Raw genomic sequence first — 22,051 nt, forward strand, 5'->3', positions numbered from 1 at the left:
CAGATGATCCAGGCCATCCAAGTCCTGAGGTTCCACCTTCTGGAGTTAGAAAAGGTACAGATGTTGGCTTGGAAATGTAGTTTTATCCTAGTCCTCTACCTTTCCATTCATCTCCACTAACCGCCTTCCCTTCTTTTTTAAGGGATGAGAAATGTTACAGGATAGGCAGAAGGTGGTTCCTGCTTTATTAGAGACATCCTCCATGGAAAGAGCTGCTGTTTCTGGCAACAGCTGTTGAAACTGAGCTTTAGGCCAAAATTAGGTTTGTGAAGAATTTTAAAGATGTAGTGCTATGTGTTCAGAGTGCTATGACAGTTTTAAAATTCTGTACCAGGAGAAGCTGGGTTTTTCCCACCTGTATAAATTATGTAAAGTGTACCATTTTTGCATAGGTTGCCTATTTCTACATGAATTATTCAAGCATCCTTAACTGTTTTACCAGTTTCTTCCCTGGTTTCGGACCCAAAAATCTTATACAGTCTCAAGAGGCTGGTGGCTCCCCAGATTTGGAAAGCAGTGAATCCACTTTGGGATTGAATCTGGACTAGGGATGGAAAGAATATTTGTAAAATATATCAACAATTGGTTTACAAATCAGGAGATGTTTGCAAAGGGATAGTGCCTTTAAAGTTTGGACTTAAACCCAGAACAGATTCACTCTCTTGCTGGCTTCAGGCATCACCCCCATGACTTTCAAGCCTCTCTTTGTAACCATGAGGGACAGAAACTTGCGTTTTGTTCTATTCTTTTAATTTTATCTTTTCCAAAAGGAAATCTCAGATTCTCTGTCCGCAGTTTTCTGGGCAGAATAATACTTTATCCCACGCATTTTTTTCCCAGCGCTTTGACAAAAACTGCAATCTTCGCGCGGCTCGAAAGCCTGAGGTGGTCCTTGGAAAAGAAAAGAGAAAAACCAGAGCCGCATCCTAGGGGAAAACCCAACAATTTCAAATGATGGAATTCAAAACAAAACAAGACCCAGACTATCCTCCAGCCAAAAAAGAAAAAGAGGGGGAAAAGACATTGCAAATAATTTCCCTTTCTCACTAGGACAGGAACAGCTGGCTCCAATTTCAACGTATCTCCTCATATGGGTGCAAGTGGAGAGGAGACATTTTAAAAAGAGACTCAGAGCTTCATTCTCCATGGTGTTCTGTACTCTTTACCAGAATTCATAGACTCATAAAATAAGAGAAATACTGCATTGGGAGGCTGCAGTATTCCATGGTCTCAGTGTAGTGTCAATATCTGACCATAGAGTTGTGCTTTGCTAGCATTATGCATTTCCTATGCTGGCGATCAGAGCAGAGCAGAGTATCAGAAACAGTGAATGCACATGGCTGTCAACACATTGCAAAATGCACTATGAATGTGCACTGCACAATATGCATTGATGCATGACCTTAGAGACATTACTGTGCATGTGCAATGGATCCACATCTGGAACTATGCTCCCATTGCCATCAGCTGGATATGTCCAGTCTGGGTTGTCCAGAAAGGTCACTCCGTATGTGTACCACAACTTTTGCTTGCATTTTTTACCAACAGGATTCTGACGCTAGAGTCCTCTACTCCAATAGACTAGCATCACAAGTAAAGCATCTGTGAAGGCCATTCAACCTCTTTTTTACAAACATCCAAATTTTGGTAGTGACCTTTCCGATTAGCCCTCTGTCACCCACTTTTCAACTGCTCTTAAAATGTCCTAGTTTTTCTCTCCTCCTTCCACTTTGCCCCATTGTCCTCAGCTTATTGCAGTTGCTGCAAATTTGAGTTCAAAGGGTGAGAGTAGTTTGCACTCCATTGACTCAACAGATGCAGGAGATGAGGGGCAGAATCTTCCCCTTCCCAGTAAGCTCAGGCAAAAGCAACCTGTTGCAGACTTGCCTAATTTATTTGTTTTCCCTCATTAATAACGTTTGCCATCTTGGTCACACTCTGATGTTGTTTGTCCTCATATGTTACTGGTTTCATCAGTCAACGTTGAATGGTATGAGAATGGGATAGCCCAGCCGAGCTTGGAAAAGTTCCTTTTGGGTGACCCTACTCTCGCAATCCCCAGTGTCCATGTTGGCCAGGTGATTGTGGGAGTTCGTGTCCCAAAAGTAACTTTCCCAAGCTTTGGTGGGCCTTGAAAGAGAATGAGAGGTAGGGAGAAGGTTTCCCCCCACTAAATCCCCTAAATGAAGGTGCCAGTTTGACCCAGGCCAAGTCCCTGGCTTCCGCTGGGCTAGAGCAGCGTCTTTCCTTTGCGGAGTAATGAGCTCATTACCCATACAATAAAACTCTGTGTTTGTAACCTGATAAATCCCTTGTTAATGTGATAATTAACCCTTTGATTCACATAGTGGGCCCCTGCTGGGAAGCAGCGGAGTCTAGAAGCTGGGGTTTAATCCTTTATCCTGGGTAAGGATGAAAAGAGGATTGAGTTCAAAAGAGTCCAAGAGCAGGCGGGAGTGCCCTGTTAGTTCAGAGGGAAGGTCTTCTGGGGAGATGAAAAGGCAATGGGGAGAGTGAGAGGGAAGGATTGCCCCATTCATCCACCCGGGAAGAACCCAGTAAGTTGCTTCCATCTTTACCGTGCCTCCATTTACAGTGGTTCCAAACTAGGTCAGACCCTGGCTGCATCTGCACTGCAGAAATAATTTGGTTTGACGCCCTTTTAACTGCCATGATTCAAGGCTATGGGATTTTGGGATGGTAGTTCCAGACCCCCCTGCGAAAATGGAAATCAGCATATACACTATTCAAAGCCCATTGCTTATAAGAAGCCATGGGCACACATGCCATTTTAATCCCTCCCCGCCTTGCCATAGGGAAAAGCGAGACTGCGCACTCCAAGTCTGGAAAATAGAAGGGACGACTGTATAGTATTTGTCTCTAACTGTTTTTAATTTTAGTATTACAGACCTTATTTACCATATTGAGTATATAGGATTTCAGATTTATACTCCTGCTGTGGCTAACAAGATCAAATGAGCAAGAGGAAACTTTCATGGTCAGCAACTCTACTCTTGCTAAGCTCTCCAGTCCTGAGATGCTGTGTTGCTATTGTTTTAACTTGTGTCCCTCTTGTTGTGCACTGACAATAGGTACATGACCTCTGCGACAACTTCTGCCACCGTTACATCACCTGCCTCAAGGGGAAGATGCCTATCGACCTGGTCATCGATGACAGAGACGGGGGCTCCAAGTCTGACCTGGAAGATTTCGGTGGGTCTTGCGCCAGCCTCTCTGATCAGGTAGGCCATTGGGGCCGCATGGCGTTTGGGTGGCTTCAGTGGAACTGTTTGCCTGCTTCGATTAAAGATATATCCCAGAATCCTTCAGCCAACATGGCTACTGGGATCTGCAGTGCATAAAATACATTGCTGCTGTTGTTGTTGTGTGCCTTCAAGTCATTTCTGACTTAGGGCAGTCCTAAGGCAAACCTATCACAGTGTTTTCTTGGCAGAATTTGGTTGCAGAGGGGTTTGCCCTTGCTTTTATCTGAGGCTGAGAAAGTGTGCTTTGCCCAAGGTCATCTATGGTTTCCATGACCAAATGCATATGAGGAAGCATTTAGACCTAAGTCTATGAAAGCTCATGTTGCAACTTCTTTCTTTAGTTAGTCTCAAAGGAGCTACAAGATTTCTCTACAGACTGATTATACAGAATACCCAGTTACATCTTTGAATTCTACTTCCATGGCCAAGCAAGGATTCGAACCCTGGTCTCCCGGAGTACTAGTCTAGGGTTCCTAGATCTTAGAGGCTGGACCTTCCGGTCATCAGGTCAGGAGCAGAAATCTTAGGGCAAGAATACTGCTTTCAGTAATGCATATGTGTGTGTATAGTTTCTTCATTTGTTAGACTTGACGTTTTTAATTTGTATGGCATACTCTGTGCAGCTTTGGCTGACCCTGGAGGTATCACACTTCGTGACATCACAAGAGGATTCCCCCTATTACATCACGCTGTTACATCACTTGGGCCATCCCCCCTGTGACATCACAAGGGGTCATCCCTAGGTCTCACGTTTTGCTGCTAAAATCAGGGGGCCGGGTCACCAGCATTGTTACAGTAATTCTTTAAAAATGATGATTATTTTTAAATTGGTACATGTGAATTAGCATATGCAAATGCTTGCTTGCTGGAGACTAAGGTTTGATTCACCACTTGAGACCCTGGGCCAGTCACACTCTCTCAGCCTCAAGGGAAGGCAATGACAAACCTCCTCGGAACAAATCTGGCCAAGAAATCTCAATGATAGGTTCACCACCTTAGGGCCTCTGTAAGTCAGAAATGACTTGAAGACACACACCAACAACACCACCAACAACAACAACAACACAAAAGATAGACACCAGAGGAACTGAAATGTCTTTCAACTCTCCGGAGAAAGTAATGGATGATTGATTATAGGGACTAAATCTAGTCCCTTCCTTCCCTGTTTTCCATCCTCTTGTACCCCACGCCGGTTTGCTACAATCACTGTATTACTCTCTCCTCCTTTAAAATACAGTAAAATAAAATAGAAAAATCCACAGTGCTTCTCTCTTTGCAACATTCATGAGAGAAAGAAAAGGGTCGGGCACTTGGAAAATAATCATCCCTGACAGTTTGCTGGTAATGAAGGAGACTTGGTCGTCTCTTGTACTGCCCCTGATCTCCCCGCACAACCTCCCCCCAACCGCACAACTTTCTCATTTTTTCCCAAGCGCCGCTAATGCAGTCGACTCCTTCATTTGCCTATAGCAACTTTCCTGCATTTTTAATGTGCCTCCAGGCTATTGGGGCTGGGATCTCCTCTGCAGAATGGAGGGGTTTTTGGGGTGGGGGTGTTGTTGGTGGAAGGAGAGAAAAAGACAGCAGGGAAGGTGGCTAATCCCCACAAGGCCAGGATTGCACATCTAAGGACTCTCCTGTGCAAAGGGGGATTCCTTTTCCCGAGCCAAACCTACGACAACCACCCGGTGTGCCAACGCCAAAGACAGACGTGGCATGCTGTGTGTAGGGCACAGGGGCAGTGGTCTTCTTCTCTGCCCCCAACAACTAAAAAATAGAAGGGTCTCAGGCACATGAACCCAGACGAAACACGTCTGTAACTGATGAAAAGACCTGGAGCAAATATTTTAAACAATACAAAGATACAGCTGTGTGAACCTATAGAATCAGTATGCAGACAGATCTTGTAGCACCTTTGAGATGAACCAAAAGAAAGAGGTTGGCAGCATGAGCTTTTGTAGACTTAAGTCTACTTTCTCAGATGTATCAGGTGCATCTGAGGAAGTAGACTTAAGTCTACCAAAGCTCATGCTGCCAACTTCTTTCTTTCAGTTAGGGACTCGACAGACAGGGAGAAAGAGACAGCGAGACGCAGCCCCTTTCTGCCTCCAATGGAGGCTGCAGCAACCAAAACCTCCAAACGATGCTGATGCTAGGTTAGTGGCTGTCACTCAGAAACTGGAAAGGTTTCTTTTTGGAGGACTGCAAATTCCAGAATCTCCACAGGTGATGCTGACTAGAGGATACTGGGTGTTGTAGTTGAAATGCTTCCAGGCTCAAGGCCTAATAATAGGGTGACCAGATGTCCTAACTGCAAAGGAGGACAATGCACCATAAAATGTGAAACATTTAAGAAAAAAACGTAACACTACAGTCAGCCCTCCATATCCACGGATTTTTTTATCTACACTAGCATCCATGCTTTGAAAATATTTTTAAAACATATAAATTCAAAAAAGAAAAGCTTGATTTGACCATTTTATATAAGGAACACCATTGTACTGTTCCATTTTTATTTAATGGGACTTGGGCATCCACCGATTTTGGGATCCGCAGAGGGGTCTAGAACCTCTGTAGTTAGGACTGGCCATTTTAAGCCTAACAACAATAATATGAACATAATAAAACATAACACATCAATGGTTAGGACCAGCCCTTTTTAAACCTAATATTCTTGATCCTAATATTCTTAATCTGCGTAGATTTTTTGGAGGGGTCTCTCTCCCTACCCCGTCTCAGGTCATTGCACCTTGTCTGGCTCCTTTGGATCTGCAAACTAGATTTTCCAACCCTTGGCTAGATTCTTCCAAGGCTTGGTCTGGAAGAGCCATTGCTGCCGCCGTTGAGGTCTGCTCCTCATTAAGGGGGAGTGTTGGCTTGGAGAGCTTGCAAGAGACCCCCCTCCCCTGCTTGTTTAGGGTGGGTTACAAGTGTTGGGTTCTCTTTGGAAATCCTCAGCTCCTTAACCCCGTGAACCCCGAGGCCTCCCGCTTGTGGGGTGCCTGTGATCAACGCTGCCAGGTTAATCAGGCAGGGCATGGGCAGGGCAGGGCAGGAAGGGGGGCACGGGGTGCAACCTGAGCCCCTTCAGTAGCTGGGTCTTTGAACTCTTGTTGAGTTGGGCCAAGGGCAGGGGAGCGGGTCAAAATAATTACAGTCCCAACAGAGGCGTTGTGGAAATCCCTGCTAACCCCAAGCCCCCTCCTTAAAGGATTTGCAGGAGCGCAGAGGGACAGATGGCTTCCACAGCCCTTGCTAGGGTTCCTGAGCCATCAACAGCCACCTGACAGGCAGGAATTCAATAGGTGAAGCTTCTGTAGAGCTGAAGTCCCATCCCAGGCAAACCAATGGGCAACCTGGGTTTTAGCGCAAACTTTTAAAAGGTGTTAAACCCTATCCCCAAATTAGTTTTAGGAACCTGGATAGCCTCTTGAAAATGTTAAGTTAGCACCTGATATGGAGTCACTGTCCCGCTGACATGGAAGCCACTGGTTACCACTATTCCAGAGTCAGAAATAAATTAATCTAGTCGCCTTCTTGTCTGGACTCTCTTGGCATGTAGAACAATTCCTGGATCCGGGACCATGACGAAACAGGATCTACGCATTCGGGAACGCCGGGACCCTCCAGTGGTGGAATTGCGTCGCAAAGCGGAGATAACTCCAGTGAACAAGGTAAGTGGTGGAGTGGCTTTGGAAGAGGAGCACTTGTTGGCTGCTATAACATGACATAGCACTTTATAGAGTAGCATGAAAGAAAGAAAGATGCTGTAGTAGTAGCTGATGGCTCCTATGATTATGGATGGACTTTCCTTCTTTGGGGGGCTTTAAACAAAGTGATTTAGTTGCATGTTCATGCATGGCAGGAGGTTGGAATAGATTGTCTTTGTGGTCCTGTCTAACTTTATGTTTCTCTTATTAATGCCACCTTCCGTGTTCAAAGGCTTACATGCAAGTGCACAAACCGACATGACTTTAAGATGAGCCAGGGTCACCAAAGCTTGATACAGCAATTGGTCTGCTCACAACCTGTTCAGGCTTGATTTGCTCTTGGACCTATTTTATTGTCTTTTTGGCAATCCATGGTATCTGTGGACCTCTCCCATAGCACCACAAGAATTCTAGGGCTTTCCTGATCAGAAGATCTCAAAAAGAACTGCACCACCCCATTTCCCATACTCTCCCTAGTATGTGTTTGCAAGCAAATGAGGCCTTGACTTCTGAAGGTTGCATCTCCCATTTCCTCTGCATCTCCAAAGCCAGAAGGAAAGATGAATTCATGTCTCCCCATCTGGGTGCTCGGGGTCTCTGCGCATGCGCGGCCTGGGTGTGTAGACGCCCGTAACATCTGCGTGCATGTGTTGTCGAAAAGCTGGGGATTGGGGTTATGCTAATTATAGTGTGTGTGTACGTTTGCACACACAGACATGGAGGGCCTCTGCATTCCAGCACTCGCCATCTGTTGAGTAAATACCCTGAGAATGGGGGCATCCAACGGAAGAAAGGAAGAGAAAAGGCCAGCGGAAGATGGAGGGAGGGGTAGGGAGCTAGCGGCTCTGAAAGCTGGGGGTCATGTTGAGGGTCACTGTTGCTGAGCTCCAAGATGCCCCATAGAATCTCCCTAGGCTTGTCAGACATTGCAGAAATTAAGTCTCCAGTAGTGCGGGAACAGAGTGGGGAGTAGGGGAAAATGTTGATTTATCTTGGAAAATCTGGAATTGCTTCTGTCTTTGGTCTAGAGGAGGGACAGTGTAGGGAGATCTTATAGAAGAAGGAACCCTTAGAAGCAAGAAGGCACCAGAAGTGATGCATTTGTTGCTTTGGGTATGCCAAAATGACCAAGCAAGGAATGAAACACTTTATTGACATCCCACCTTTCTCCAAAAAATTAGACTCCCAGCAGCTCAATGCTGGCCAGGAGAGATGCCCTCCATAGCCCTCCTGAAGGAGCCAAAACTGTCTTAATGTTTCTTAGAATTCAAAGACATAGGTGTGTTAGTCTGGAAAATCACTCTGCAAAGGGATCTTGGAGCACCTTTGAGACTCACCGGAAGAAAGAAACTAGGAGCATGAGCTTTCGTAGGTTCAAGTCTCCATAGGGTCACCATAAGTCGGAAGCAACTGGAAGGCTCCCAACAACAACAAGGCTAAGTGCCCTGTTTTTTGAGATAGTGGGGAATGCAGAATGGAGAGGCAGAGGGTCTTCACCCTGAATGGAGTCTGATATATCTTATGGAACAACACAGTGCTGGGCAGATTCTGGCTTGGTAGCTCTAGGTTCCTTTCCAGACAAGCAGTTAAATCAATTTGATATCAAACACAGTTCACCCTCCACATTGGTGGTTTTGACTTTTGAAGATTTGATTATCTGTGGTTTTGATCAATATGTTCTCTCTAGGAATCTCTAAGTCCTCCAGCGCAACTCTGCCAGAAGCTGACCATAGAGCTGTGCTGGAGAACTTAGATGTTCCTAGAGAAAACACCTCTCTAGGCATTTGTAGGTCCTCCAGCATGGGTCTTATGGTCAACTTCAGGCAGATATTGACCACAGAATTACATTGGAGGTCCTGGCGATTCCTGGAGAGGTGATCTTTCAGCTAAAAATGTGCAAAATGTGCAATGGCAGCAAGTGAGCAACAAAAAGGTATGGCGATCTTAGAAGCTGCTTCGAGTCCCAGTTTTGGGGAAAGGGAAGGATATAAATAAATATAACAACAACAACAACAAAGGCTGGGACCGAGTTCCACTTTGCCATGAGTATGTGACCTCTGGGGGCCCATTAATTATGGCAGCCAAAGAAAAAAGCCAGGCCTAAGGGTCTGTCCTCCCCTCCTCTCCATTCTCTTCTCCCTCTGAGCTGAATGGCAAAGTTCCTCGAGGGTCAAGGGGTCAGGGCCTGCCTGAACAGGAGACGGAGGGGTAGAGGCCTTTTTGCAAAGTGGAATATAGGACAGAACATTTTGTGTGTGCGTGCATGGTCACATGGATATGCCCATCAGGAGCTTAATAAGTCATTCGCTTTGCCCAATGATAAGTCATTGCTTTTCCTCCTGTAAGGGGTGCCTTGTTTGCATCTCGCGATGGGGGCAAAGGCAGTGATGGTGAGGAAAGCGCAGGGCCCCCAGAACTGGTTTTAAGATGAGGAGGGGTGCTCCACATTGTCGAGCAGGTTCTTATTAATTTTGTCTGCTTTCCGGTACTTGCAGGGGGAGGACAGATTGCTTTTTCCACCCATTGTCATTGAAATCCCCTTAAACACAGCCATTATCATTCAAACATCCTTAAATAGGATGGCACTGACAAGCACAATGTGCACTTAGAAGTGCCCTCCATGTGTTCAGTGTAGCTTATGCCCAAGTAAGTGCACACAGGGAGTGGTGTGCCTGGTATATTTGACACTCAGTGTGGGCCATTTTGTAACACACACACATAAACACACTTCAACAGCTTTGCCGGATCTTGCAGAGCTGCTGGCTGGGCAGTAAAGGGGGAGACAAGTTTTCTCACTTAGTCAATAGAGCAGATAACCCTTCCCACCAGCGCACTGGGTGACACCCCTATCTGAGTGGTCACCGAGTGTGGTTTGCACCCCTTGCGCCACCAAGTGATGCCCTTGCACACAAGTAAATTGCAGGCAGCTGTTATTATTCCTGGATGGATTTAACAGCAACCACTGTCTTAATGTTTCTTAGAATTCATAGACGTAGGTGGGTTAGTCTGGAAAATTAGTCCACAAAGGGATCTTCTAGCACCTTTGAGACTGGCTGAAAGAGAGAAGTTGGTAGCATGAGCTTTTGTAGGCTCAAGTCTCCATAGATTCACCATATGTCAGAAACAACTGGAAGGCACACGACAACAAGGCAGGTAAAGCTAGGTGCCCTGTTTTCTGAGATAGTGGAGAATGCAGAATGGGGAGTCTTCCTTATCCCAAATGTTCGGGCCCAGAATTGTTCTGGATTTCGGATTTTTTTGGATTCTAAAACACCTGTATTTGCATGTATGTATATAATGAGATATCATGGAGGTGGGATGTGGCGCATGTCTAAACACAAAATTCATTTATGTTCCATATGCACATAGCCCGAAGGTACGTTTGTACACAATAGTTTACGCAATTTTGTGCATGAAACACAGCTTGTGTTAATAGAACCATCAGAAAGTAAAGTGTCACTCCCGCAGCCACCTATGAAAAAAAAGGTATTGTTTGTGCATTATTTTGAAGTTCCAGATAGAGAGAGAGAGAGGGAGAGATGCCCATTGGTCTTTTTACTGTAACTTTTCACTAACAGGTGATTTGAGTTTTAAACATTAATGGATGACAGAATATATATATATATATATATATATATATATATATATATATATATCCCCATCCCTGAATCAGTTTTAACCAAGTGGCTAAATCAAGGAACTCTCTTGTTTTCTTTTTGAGGCCAATAGTCTGGTTTTGCTGTGTGGGTATAGCAGGAAATGGAAAAGGGAAAACACTGAATATGATCTTTCCTTGTCCCAATGAGTGGCCGCTTTCACTGACAGCATGACACATGACCTCAAAATAGTATTTGTTTTTGGAAGTATGCACATTGATTTCCATTGCATGTTCCATTGCATGTCTTTTATTTCCTGAACACCTTGCTGCTAAAAGCCTTGGTTTCCTTGGTTCAGAGACTGGGTTCTTGGTTTTAGGAAGAGCGTGCCTTGTCTGCACCGTGGCTCTCCATGGAGCCCTATTCCCAACATCTACTCAGTCTGTTCTGTCTTGCGTCACATCTCTGCTCAACCTATTCTTTGCCCATAGAGTCCCCCCAGACCTTGTAACTGGGATAAAAATTACCCAGATCAGCCAGCCAGATATTGGTGAGGGTTTGCTGACATTGTTCACACCTCACTGCAATGATATAGCCGCTGCCATTGGAACGATCAACCTGACCTTCTGTTTTTCCTTGGTTTTACGTTATTGATTTCTTCCCCATTTGGTGCTTTGGCGAGTGACTGTGTTCCCTCTCCTCACCAACACAGATACCCAAGTTCTAGCACCGAAAGACAGTGGAGGTGGAGATGTGTATATGTGCGTGATATATATGTATGTATGTATGTATGTATTTGCATGGGGAGGAAGAGAAAAGCAGGGTGGGACTCCTGATCAAGTGGGGACACAGGCGATGGCTGCGTTTTCTCTGATGCATAATTTACGTCCCCCTCCAGGCAGGGCTTTTAAGCTGCCTTTTAGCCGGAGGATATAAAAGCGTAGCAGCTGTTCCATTGGGGTAGGATTGGCGGGGGGGGGGGGCTTGCAAGAGAAGAAGGGATGGGATTTTGTGTTTCTTAGGCAAGATTCATGTATGCGGGGAGGAAGAAGAGGGGATGGGATGGGATGGGATGGGACTGGATAGCTGGGGGTCCACATCTGTGGCTCCCCTTCCCCTTTCATTTTACTGAGCATTCAGGAGAGATTGGAGATCCAGTTTATTTATATTGCAGAGCCCCTTGAAGCTGGGTTAGAAACTCATGGGTTTTGTGCCAGCAGAAGAATGCATAAGGAAAGGAAGGTGGAGAGTGGAAGCGATCCTATATTAGTGTAATCGAAGGCTTTCATGGCCGGCATCCATAGTTTTTTGTGGGTTTTTCAGGCTATGTGGCTATGTTCTAGAAGAGTTTATCACTGACATTTCGCCAGCATCTGTGGCTATGGGCATCTTCAGAGAATGCAGTCTCTTCTAGAACATGGCCACATAGCCCGAAAAACCCACCAAAACGATCCTGTATTATTTTTATTTACCATTAAAATGGGTTAATTTGAAACCGGTCTTATCTCCATGTTGCTCAAAGCAGCACTCTCATCTCCCTGTTTGAGCTTCACAACAACCCTGTGAGGTAGATTAGAAACAGAGAAAATGACTGGCTCAAGGGCACACAAGGATCACCATGTCTGGGTTTGGATTTGAACTTGAGGCTCCCTGCTAATCCCAGTCCAGCACTTGCTTAACTATGTCATGAATGCATTTCTGTAATAGCCCCTTATGTGTTTATTATGTACCTTTTGGCAAGGTACATTATGCTCTTTTTCAGTGATCCATACAACAGTCCTGTAAAGTAGACCTGATGGAGACATTTTGCTGCTTGAAGGAGAGGACAAGATGGTGTTCTCTGCTCCAATCCCACACCCTCCAACTTTAAAACCCTGATTAATCCTCTGCCATCCCACTTTTTCTGTCTTGGTTTCTCCTCCTTCCACTTTCCACCTTTGTCCTCAGCCCACATCAGTTGCTTCAAACTGAGTTTAGCATCCAAAGGCATTTGCACTCCATTAACTCAGTGGAACAAGAGGTAAAACTGGAGGGTACAATCTTGCTTTTTTCCGAGGCTCAGACAAAAAGCAAAGGGCTGCAGCCTCTGGTAGCTTGTCTGTTCTTCCTTAATATCTTTTGCAATCTTGACCACAGCTTGGCCACATGGGTCCCGTTTTTCATCTGTAAAATGTTGGCGGGTGTGCAACTCATGTAGAGAAACGGACTGGACTGGCGGATGAAGCTTACTTAAAATGCTGCCAGCAGGGTAGCGTCCTCCACCATACAGGCATATTCCAGTTAACCAAGCAAGCCTTTTTATCGGAGCAGCCCAAGCCGGCCTCCGCCTTTTCTTGTCTTCTGTCTCGCTGCTGGAAGGGCTTTTTCTTCTTTGCAACGTTGGCATTGGGAGGATGGTGATGGAGGGTCAGAGAAAGGCACGCTTTCAATGTGGGCTTACAGCAGCCATGTCTGCAGTAAACAATGCAATAAAACTTGACCTGGGAAAGAATGGGATTCTCCTTTAGCTGAGCCTACAAGGTATACAGCTGCCTCCAGAATCCTTTCTGAGCATGTGGGAAGAGCAAAACAGGTTAACCTGTCTCAGCAGCTGCCCTGGCATGTTGGAAAAGATCTGTAAATTTCACCTCCAAAATGGAAATCATAAGAAAAATGGAGGTGGTTGGAAGAGAAGTAAAAATCTCAGGATGCATTTTAGAAGACGCTTTCAAGAGGTCTCTAGAAGATTCAAAATGCTTTTGTTTATTCGTGCAAGGCTGACCTGACGCGGTTGGTGCATTTCACAAGCGCATGGTGTTAGTTTGGAATCAGAAGCTTACTGAAACATGTTGGTTTTGCTTCCTTTTTGCCATGTAGGGGCCTATCCCTGGAGCCAGCATAGGGGAGTTGTTTGAGTGCTGGACTAGGACTAGCATTGGAGACCTGGGTTCGAATTCATACTAGGTGCCCTTCTTTCATGTAGGCATCTGACTAGCTGCTGTTAGATATAAAATCCTGGACTAGCGTATGCACAATTTTCTCTCAAGCTCAGGAACTGTAGTGGTTTGATCTATAGATTGTTCAACCATCTATGAGTATGAGTGACGTAAAGTGAGCCAAGGGAATAAAAACAACAGTGTAGTTACTCATTATTGTTGCAGATGATGCTTTTGTGATTAGTTTTAGTCTACCAGTGATAAAATTCTTTCAGTCACCTCTAGGGGGCTGTTAAGTTGTTCAGTACATGGTCCCATGTCTCCCTCCAGTGGCCACATAAGGTATGATACTAGATCTTCCTTACAACCAGGATCTCTGCAAGGTGTAGAGCTGTCCACATCTCGCCTCCTGGTTTTTTTAAACACAAGTTTGAAATGATGACATCCTCCACTCATCACCTATATTTATTTTCCACTGCGTCTTCTGTCTGTTTCCTTACTACACAAAAGACAGGATAGATGAACGGTGCCTTCTAATTGCTAATCAGTATAGTCTTCCATCTAGAAGCATTCTAAGCTTCACAGATCCAACTGTTGCTCTGTTTCTTCTCCCTTCTGCTCTATCTCCTTAAGGTTCTTTCTTACATAGAATCATAGAGTTGGAAGAGTCCTCATAGGCCATCAAATCTACGCCTTCCTCAATATAGAAACTCTAGCTAGAGCATCCCCAACAGGAAGCTGTCCAGTCTTTTATTGAAGACTTCCAAAGAAAGAGACCCCACCACCTTTCTAGAGAATCAGTTCCATTGCCAAAAGCTCTTACCCACAAGACGTTCCTTCTAGGGTTCATTCAAAATCTACTCTTCTGTAACTTCAAACCTTTAGATGTGATCAGAAGAGGACAAATTTGCACCGTCTTCTCTGTGATAGCCTTATAGATATTTAAAGAGTGCAACCGCGTCACCCATTGGCTGAACATGCTCAACTCACTCAACCTTTCCTCATGTTTTATTCTGCATACTTATCCTTGCTGCCCTTCTCTGAACCTTCTCCAACTTTATATCCTTTTAAAATAACATGCCCAGAACTGTATTCCAGATGAGGTTGATTGGTACGAAATATAGTAGAACTTTTGCTTCCCTTGTCTTTTGAAATTATGTTTTGATTAATGCAGGCTAAGATACCGCTTGCCTTCTTTGCTGCAGCATCACACTGCTGGCTCATGTTTCTCTTTTTCTCCTTCCCCACTTGCCTCACAGGGGACTGTCTAGACAACAGCGTGGCCTCCCCCAGCACAGGAGACGACGATGACTTAGACCGAGATAAAAAACGGAACAAGAAGCGAGGCATCTTCCCCAAAGTGGCCACAAACATTATGCGCGCATGGCTATTTCAACACTTGTCGGTAAGAACCCAAAGTATGGGTGCAGGGAAATGGTCAGAGAGAGAGAGAGAGAGAGAGAGAAAGGCAGCATTCCATCTCAGCTGCGGCTGTGAAAACCAAAGGATAATGGACATATGCATCCTGCCCAGAGTTATTAATTATGTAATTATTTAAATCTTGAGGCCCCTTCCCTATATCTAAAGATTGCGGCTTTGCATGCAAAAAAATATATGACCTGACCAATTTAAAAGCTTCGAGAGCTTGCAACATGTATATTGTGCATTTTAGTTGGCCTGATAAAGGTGTCACTGTTTTATGCCACCAGTTTGCAGCTGATATCAAAAAAGACTGAGATTAGTAGCATAGATGCATCTAATAATTCCCCAGTTCCTTTAACAGCAACAAGGAGGATGTGCAACTGAGTTCGAAGGGTGAAAGAAGGCTATACTTAACTCAGTAGGAGTAAGAGAAAGGAGAAGGCAAAATCTCACCCTTCCCAGTAGGCGCAGGCAAAAGCAAACTGCTGCAGCATCTCCTAGCTTGTGTGTTCTTTCTCATTAGCAAGTGTTTCCTTCTTGAGCACATCCTGATGTTGCTTCGCTGTATGTGTTTATGAAAGGTTGAAAGGTATGGATACAGAAATTGCTCCTTTCTTGCTCAGTGAGGGCTCTTTGCTGCTACTCCGTTCCCTGATGATAGAGTTAAGAGGCTCTCCATCCCCCTGTTCACCTTCCTGCAGCTGAGAGCTTCCAAACGGTGGGCATTTTTCTATGCCTGCCATCCAGGCGTTCTTCCTTTCCGGGCCTTGGCTCTCTCTGCCCGCTGCTAGCCCTGCTGCCAGGCAATTAGGCCGGGCCTCTCCCTGGTTAGTTAAACAAAGGCGAGTTAATGAGCGCTGGCCAATTAGTGGCTAATTGAAGGAGCTATAAAGCTATTAGAGGCTGGTGAAGGGTAATCAATTCTAGCCAATTACCCTGAACGTATTGGCAGGGAGGGAGGAGGGCTATGGGGCGGTGGGTGGCTATGGAGAACCAGGCCTTGTCTCAGCCAAAAGACGGGGAGTGAAGTATGGAGACTCCAATAACTGATCAATAACACCCTCCTCTGCCCTCTTAGGGGAGATCTAGGATTTATTTATTTAGTGGCTCTACTAGATTTCCTCCAAGGAGCTGAAGGTGGCAGGATATGTTTTTTCACACCTTCCAGCTGTCCCAGATTGACTGAGACAATCCCGATTAATCCCCTGCCGTCCCACTTTTCATCCACTTTTAAAAGGTCCCAGTTTCTCCTTCTTCCTCCCACTTTCTCCCTTTGACTTCAAGCTTACTTCAATTGCTGAAAAGTGAGTTCAAAGTGCAAACGGTGTGTGCACTCAGAGCCAAGCCCAGAGATATGACAACAGCTGCCTAAAATACTACATTCAGGAGTAAGACCCTCCACATATACAAAATGGATGTGTTGATTTGTGTCCAACCCCTTTTTAAAAGGTGTGTGTATGAGGAAACCCAGGGGGGACACATGGCGTTCTGGAGAAATTGGCCTGTCCCTCGTCGAAGGGTGAAGCCATCTCCATAATGTTATCTCTGAGAGAAGTCCCAACTGGTTCTGGGGCTCAAGGCAAGTGGGGTCTTTTGTTTTCATGGCTTCCTTGGCGCTTTTGAGTCTGGGTCCTTGCCCTGTTCCTCCTGACCTGGGAGGCTAAGCAAGACCTTTCCTCATCCATCATTGAGCTGTCAGAATAGGGGCTTCCAAAGAGGTCCAGCTGGGTGACCTGTGGCCAAAAACCTACCTCATCCATCATCTGAACTGGCAGCTAAAAGGCCAGAGAAGTGGGATAAGAAGGGGACTTGGAAGCAAGAGGTCCCCATCCAGTGAAGGAGACAAGGGCTTTGTATATTGAAATTGGCCAAGCAAAATGCACAAAATACATTTATTGCAAGCAAATGTATTTTGTGCATTTTGGTTGGCCCAAAAAAGATATCGCTGTTTTGGGGATTTGGGATGTTATTGTACTTTGCTATGTGTCCAATATTGTTACCCTTGTTTTGTTTTCATATATTGAATATCTGCTTGAGAGCTGGGGATGGCAATGGGAATGAAAGATGGATATTGTATTCATGACATGCATGGCATTACACTTGATCTTAGCCAAAATGTTGAGAAAAGACCTGATTCCACTGATCATACAAACTGGTTGCACCAGTCTTTTGTTTTCTACTCCAATTCCTTTTTCTTGTGGCTTTCTCGTCCCCTTAATTTCCAAATCGTAGAAGCTAATCAGAGTCAGCCTTAGTCAGTACAAAATGTGAGTCTCCCATATCCGAAATGCTTGGGACCAGAATTGTTTGGGATTGCGGACTTTTTCACATTTTGAAATATTTCCCGATACATAATGAGATATCTTGGAGGTGGGACTCGTGTCTAAACATGAAATGCATTTCTGTTTTGTATGGACCTTATACACATAGCCTGAAGGTAATGTTAGGCACAATATCTTTAATCATTTTGTGCATGCAACAAAGTTTGTGTGCATTGATCTATCAGAAAGCAAAGGTCTCAGCCGCCGATGTGGACAATCTGGGATTTTGGAATATCAGTCTGGATGCTCTCCAAGTGAAGTCAGGCTGGGTTTTTGCATGTTTTAATTCTTCCTTTTCTCTTCTTACAGCACCCTTATCCCTCAGAAGAACAAAAGAAACAATTAGCTCAGGATACGGGACTGACGATCTTGCAAGTGAATAACTGGTAAGGATCTCAAAAGGCTGGCGTTTGGATGCTTTCACCTTAAATTCTTTCCCCAAGTCTTGCAGTCCACTTAGTTGTGTCCCATTCTGGGGACTTTTATCAGAGCACACAAGACCTGGGTTCATTGGTTTGTTTCCCATTAAATAATGTCTGAGATTTTGCATCACAAGTTGTGATGTGCAACTTTTAAAGATAAAAAACAATGTAAAACGAGCCAGAGTTACATAGTGGTTTGAGTGTCGGACTATGACTCTGGAGACCAAGGTTCGAATCCTCACTTTGCCCTGGAAACTCACATTTTCTCATCCTCCGAGGAAGGCAAAGGCAATCCACCTCGGAACAAACCTTGCCAAGAAAACCGTCTGATAGGGTTGCCACAAGCTGGGAACAACTTGAAGGCACACAGCGCATGAGCGAGAAAATCTAGAAACCTTTCCAATCATTTATTAATTAAAAGCAGACAATTTAAAACCAGTTAAAGCAATTTAAAATTGTGTCAACCGTTGCACATGCACAGCGGGTTGTCCCCCTCGCTGCTCTCTTCCTCTCATCAGATGAATACCTTTCTATTCAGGCAGGCCTTTGAGATTAAAATGATGTAGAAGCAGCCTGTGTGGTGTCCTATGTCTTTATCTTTTATTTTGCAATAATGTTTTAGACATGTCTTTAACCCTTGTTAATCGCGGTGTGTGTTTTTAAAATAATGTCAGCCGGTTTTCCATATTGCAGCTATAGGTTCGTAAGCTAGGCTGCTGCCACGCTGCAGAAATAAAGCAAATGGACACTGCTTTAATTGCCATGGCTCAATGCTATGGAATCCTGGGATTTGTAGTTTGTTCCGCCACTAGAGCTCTCCGACGGAGAAGGCTAAAGACCTTGTAAAACTACCTTCTAAGACTTCAAGAGCATCACAAGAGCTTCTAAAAACCCAGACTTTAAGAGCATTTTGGCCTCACTGTTTCTTCTGCTGTCTTTTATAGGTTTATTAATGCCCGGCGGCGCATAGTTCAACCTATGATCGATCAATCAAATCGGACGGGTAGGGTTTTTTTATTTTCAGGTGGAGAAAAAGGATTCTTGTGGTTGGGGGAGAGGAAGGCAAAGGACATGTTTACATGGGCCAAATGAAGTGGTTTCACAGAGATCTGTCTGCATGACGCAGGGCCAAATCTCCAATTGGAGTGCAGACTGTCTTCACGACGTCAGACCAGTTCTGCACTGAATCCACATAATACCAATTATAAAACAACTCACCTTTTGCTCCACGATGTGCTTCTGCCCCCCTTCCTCTCTCCCCTCTGCTGAGTTAATGGAGTGCAAAACACTTTTGCACTTTGAACTCAGTTTGCAGCAACTGAAGTAAGCTGAGGACCAAGGGGAAAGGAGAGTAAAACTGGGACACTTTAGAAGGAGCTGAAAAAGTGGGGTGACAGAGGATTAACTGGGACTGTTCCTGTCAAATTGGGACATGTGAAGGATATGGGGTTGTGGTGGCATCTCACCACTTCGAGAGAGTGTTGGTTATTGTTTTCATTTCTTTGTTAGAGTCTGCAGACAGCTTGGAAATAGGGAGAGACATTTGCTAGATTGTTCTTTGTCTCTTCTGAACAGGTCAGGGTGCACCGTACAGTCCCGATGGGCAACCGATGGGAGGCTATGTCATGGATGGGCAACAGCACATGACGATCCGTCCCCCAGGTGAATGGAGATCACAACAAGGGAGCAGGGCATGACGGAGGGAGGGAGGGAGAATGTGGAAGGTAGCTAATGGCCTATGAATAGAACCTGGATGAGTTCCTGGATGCTGGGAGCTGTTGTTCCAAAAGGGAATTTTCCAAACTCTTAACAAGAAACCATTTTGCCTTTCTTTCTGTTTTATCAGGTAGCATAGGGCTCAGGGGATGTACCACAATGTTCACACTGAGAAGAAGCTGTTTTCTCTGTTTGCATGATGTAGACTGGGAATCAGGCTACCCACAGTGTAGGAAGGGATTTAACTCTTGTTTCCCCTCTCTGCTTCCAGGACCAATGGGAATGACAATGGGCATGGAGGGGCAATGGCACTACATGTAAAGCTCACTGCTGGCACCAGAGGGGAAGTGAGTATTTGGGGAGTTGGAGGTGACTGGCTGGTAGTGGTGGTTGTGTCTTTCACTTGGGGCCTTTCTCAAGCAAACACAGGTTGACTTAATAGTAATGGCATTTACATTTCTATATCACTTATCAGTGAACTCAGCACTCTCTAAGCAGTTTACAATGCATAAGCCAATTGCCCCCCAAAAGCTGGGTACTCATTTAACTGGCCTATGAAAGGATAGAAGGCTGAGTCAACCTTGGAGCCCTGGGATCCAACTCACAACCTTGTCGTTGCAATACTGCCATTTAACCACTGTGCCACTAGGGCTCCTTGTACTAAGTCCTTGCATTGATATTGTCCCTGTGCTAAGTCCTAAGAAGCGTAGCTGCTCATGCAATGGTATTCATGCCAGCATAAGTCATGCACAGGATTCTAGCCTGATGGATGCAATAATGTCTGAATGGCACTCACCGTCCTCTTTTCTTTTGGTTCTCTCAGGTTGCCAGATAAGGTTAGGGGTGCTGGCCAACACACCCCACCAGGTTTAGGGGCACAAGACCTGTGGCACCTCAGGGTCCAGCATGCCCTTCCTGCTGACTTCTCCCGCGGTCTGCAAGAACGTGCCATAGACTGTTCTCCCTCCTCGCCAACCCCCGATGCACGCCCACCGTCCGCACTGCCACACACGACCCGAGGAAGCAACCCTCAACAACCCACCCGGACGGATTGAATACGGATGGGGTGTCCCGTGTTATCATCCCTGTCCCAGCTCTTTCTTCAACCCTTTGTTGCCAAATGAAAAGCCGATCCAACAGCGCGCAGCCAAGACCTCAAAGAGTTCTGACCCTCCGAGTGGCGTCTCATAAACCAAGGTTTGGGGACCGGTCGACAGATCACAATAAGCCAGCCGGCCTGAGATGGAAAGGAGTCTCTCCCTCCCCAGCACTGAAAGAAGAAAGAGATGGACAGCCACCGCCATCCTGAAAGAGAGACATGGGCAGTGGGAAGGCTGAGGGGTTAATGTTGGATTTGTTGGGGTCTGTTCTGTATTTCGTTTCCCTCCACCACCCGCGGACCATGCGCACGTTTGTACACTCTCTGCCACCGCCAAGGAGGCCTGGCTCAGCTCCGGGCCTCATTTTCCCTCCACGGACTTCTTTTCCAAGCAAGACGATGTTCAAAGCAGGGTTTGGGTTTTTTTATTTTCCTTTCCATTTTTGTTATATTCCCTCCCCTTCCTCCTCCTTTCTTCCTTCCGGAGGTTTTAATTATTAATTAATTATTGGTGTTGATGCTCAGAAAGGGGAAGTAAATTAAATGGTACTTTTGATTTTCCTTTTGAGTTCCTTTTTGGGTTTGTTTTTTTTAATGTGCTTTGTTTTTTTTAAAAAAAAAGAAAAATGGAAATAATTCGAGAAAAAAGAAAATCAAAACGAACCAACTTTGCCTTCTGGTGTCTTTTTGTTGTTCTTGTCGTATGGTAGAGGTGGGGATTGTTTGCTCAGAGGCCAAATATGAGAACCGGCCCTACCTTGAGGCATAGTGAAGCAATGGCCTCAGGTGACAAATGATGGAGGCAGCCCAATATACTCACCTTGTTTGTTGCACCAGCCTCTTGCTCAGGTATAACAGGGCAGTCATCAGACCACTGAGATAAGAGAGTCTGCTAACCAATCTGGAATTAGAAGGAGTCCTCTTGTTTGCCACAGGTAGTAAAATATCTTGGGCTGCTCTTTACAAAGCACAGGATGGCTTCAGGGGCTTTTGGAGGGGATGCTGCAGGGGGAGGAAGGGAATATTAGCGCAGCGCCCCCAAAAGTACATCCGCATGGCAAAACCTATGCATGCGGACATGCCTAACCCTCTAAGAACAGATTGTGTTGTAACGAAGGCACTATTTCTAGCACACACACCCCTCAAAAACAACAACGGCAACAACAACATATTTCCAGCACCACGTTTTTCTATTGCAGTAATCAAGATGGCTTGGCCAGGGGTTAATCAGCATTTAACACTGAAACAATGCAATAAAAAATGCAGCCCCATCATTAAATCTAAACGCTGCTCAGTAGTCCCCAAAGAAAAAACGGCAGGTTTATTATGAAGCGGTGGTTTGTAATAAAACCAATATTGCCATTTGCAAAAGTGATGGAAGTAAGAGAGGCCCTTATCTCAAAAACGCTTCCCAATCTGGTCACTCTGTTGCCATTTCTGGTCAAACAGGCTACTCAGGTTTTAGCACCATCACAAAAACCTGCAGCAGCATTTTACAGAGGAGCGAATGCACTTGCCACGGGATACCTGGGGTCTGATCTTGACCCCCATTTGCCTTGTAACTGCTTGAGATTATCCACCAAG

General features: G+C 45.2%; 1 protein-coding gene across 4 annotated transcripts in view; it reads left to right on the plus strand.

Annotated features, from left to right (window-relative positions):
• The window catches only part of LOC121917575 (homeobox protein meis3-B-like), an 86,155-nt gene extending 65,034 nt beyond the window's left edge, over positions 1-21,121 (plus strand). For all 4 annotated transcript variants that reach the window (XM_042443646.1, XM_042443645.1, XM_042443647.1 and 1 more), the window contains 9 exons: positions 4-54; positions 3,093-3,242; positions 6,829-6,940; positions 14,747-14,892; positions 17,540-17,616; positions 18,597-18,655; positions 19,228-19,314; positions 19,640-19,715; positions 20,192-21,121. In XM_042443646.1, coding sequence (XP_042299580.1) covers positions 4-54; positions 3,093-3,242; positions 6,829-6,940; positions 14,747-14,892; positions 17,540-17,616; positions 18,597-18,655; positions 19,228-19,314; positions 19,640-19,689 — 732 coding nt within the window. In that variant the 3' untranslated portion in view covers positions 19,690-19,715; positions 20,192-21,121. The remainder of the gene's footprint in view (positions 1-3; positions 55-3,092; positions 3,243-6,828; positions 6,941-14,746; positions 14,893-17,539; positions 17,617-18,596; positions 18,656-19,227; positions 19,315-19,639; positions 19,716-20,191) is intronic.
• The last annotated feature ends 930 nt before the right edge of the window (positions 21,122-22,051 follow it).

The sequence above is a fragment of the Sceloporus undulatus genome, unplaced genomic scaffold, assembly GCF_019175285.1.
Source record: "Sceloporus undulatus isolate JIND9_A2432 ecotype Alabama unplaced genomic scaffold, SceUnd_v1.1 scaffold_24, whole genome shotgun sequence".
Lineage (NCBI taxonomy): Eukaryota > Metazoa > Chordata > Lepidosauria > Squamata > Phrynosomatidae > Sceloporus > Sceloporus undulatus.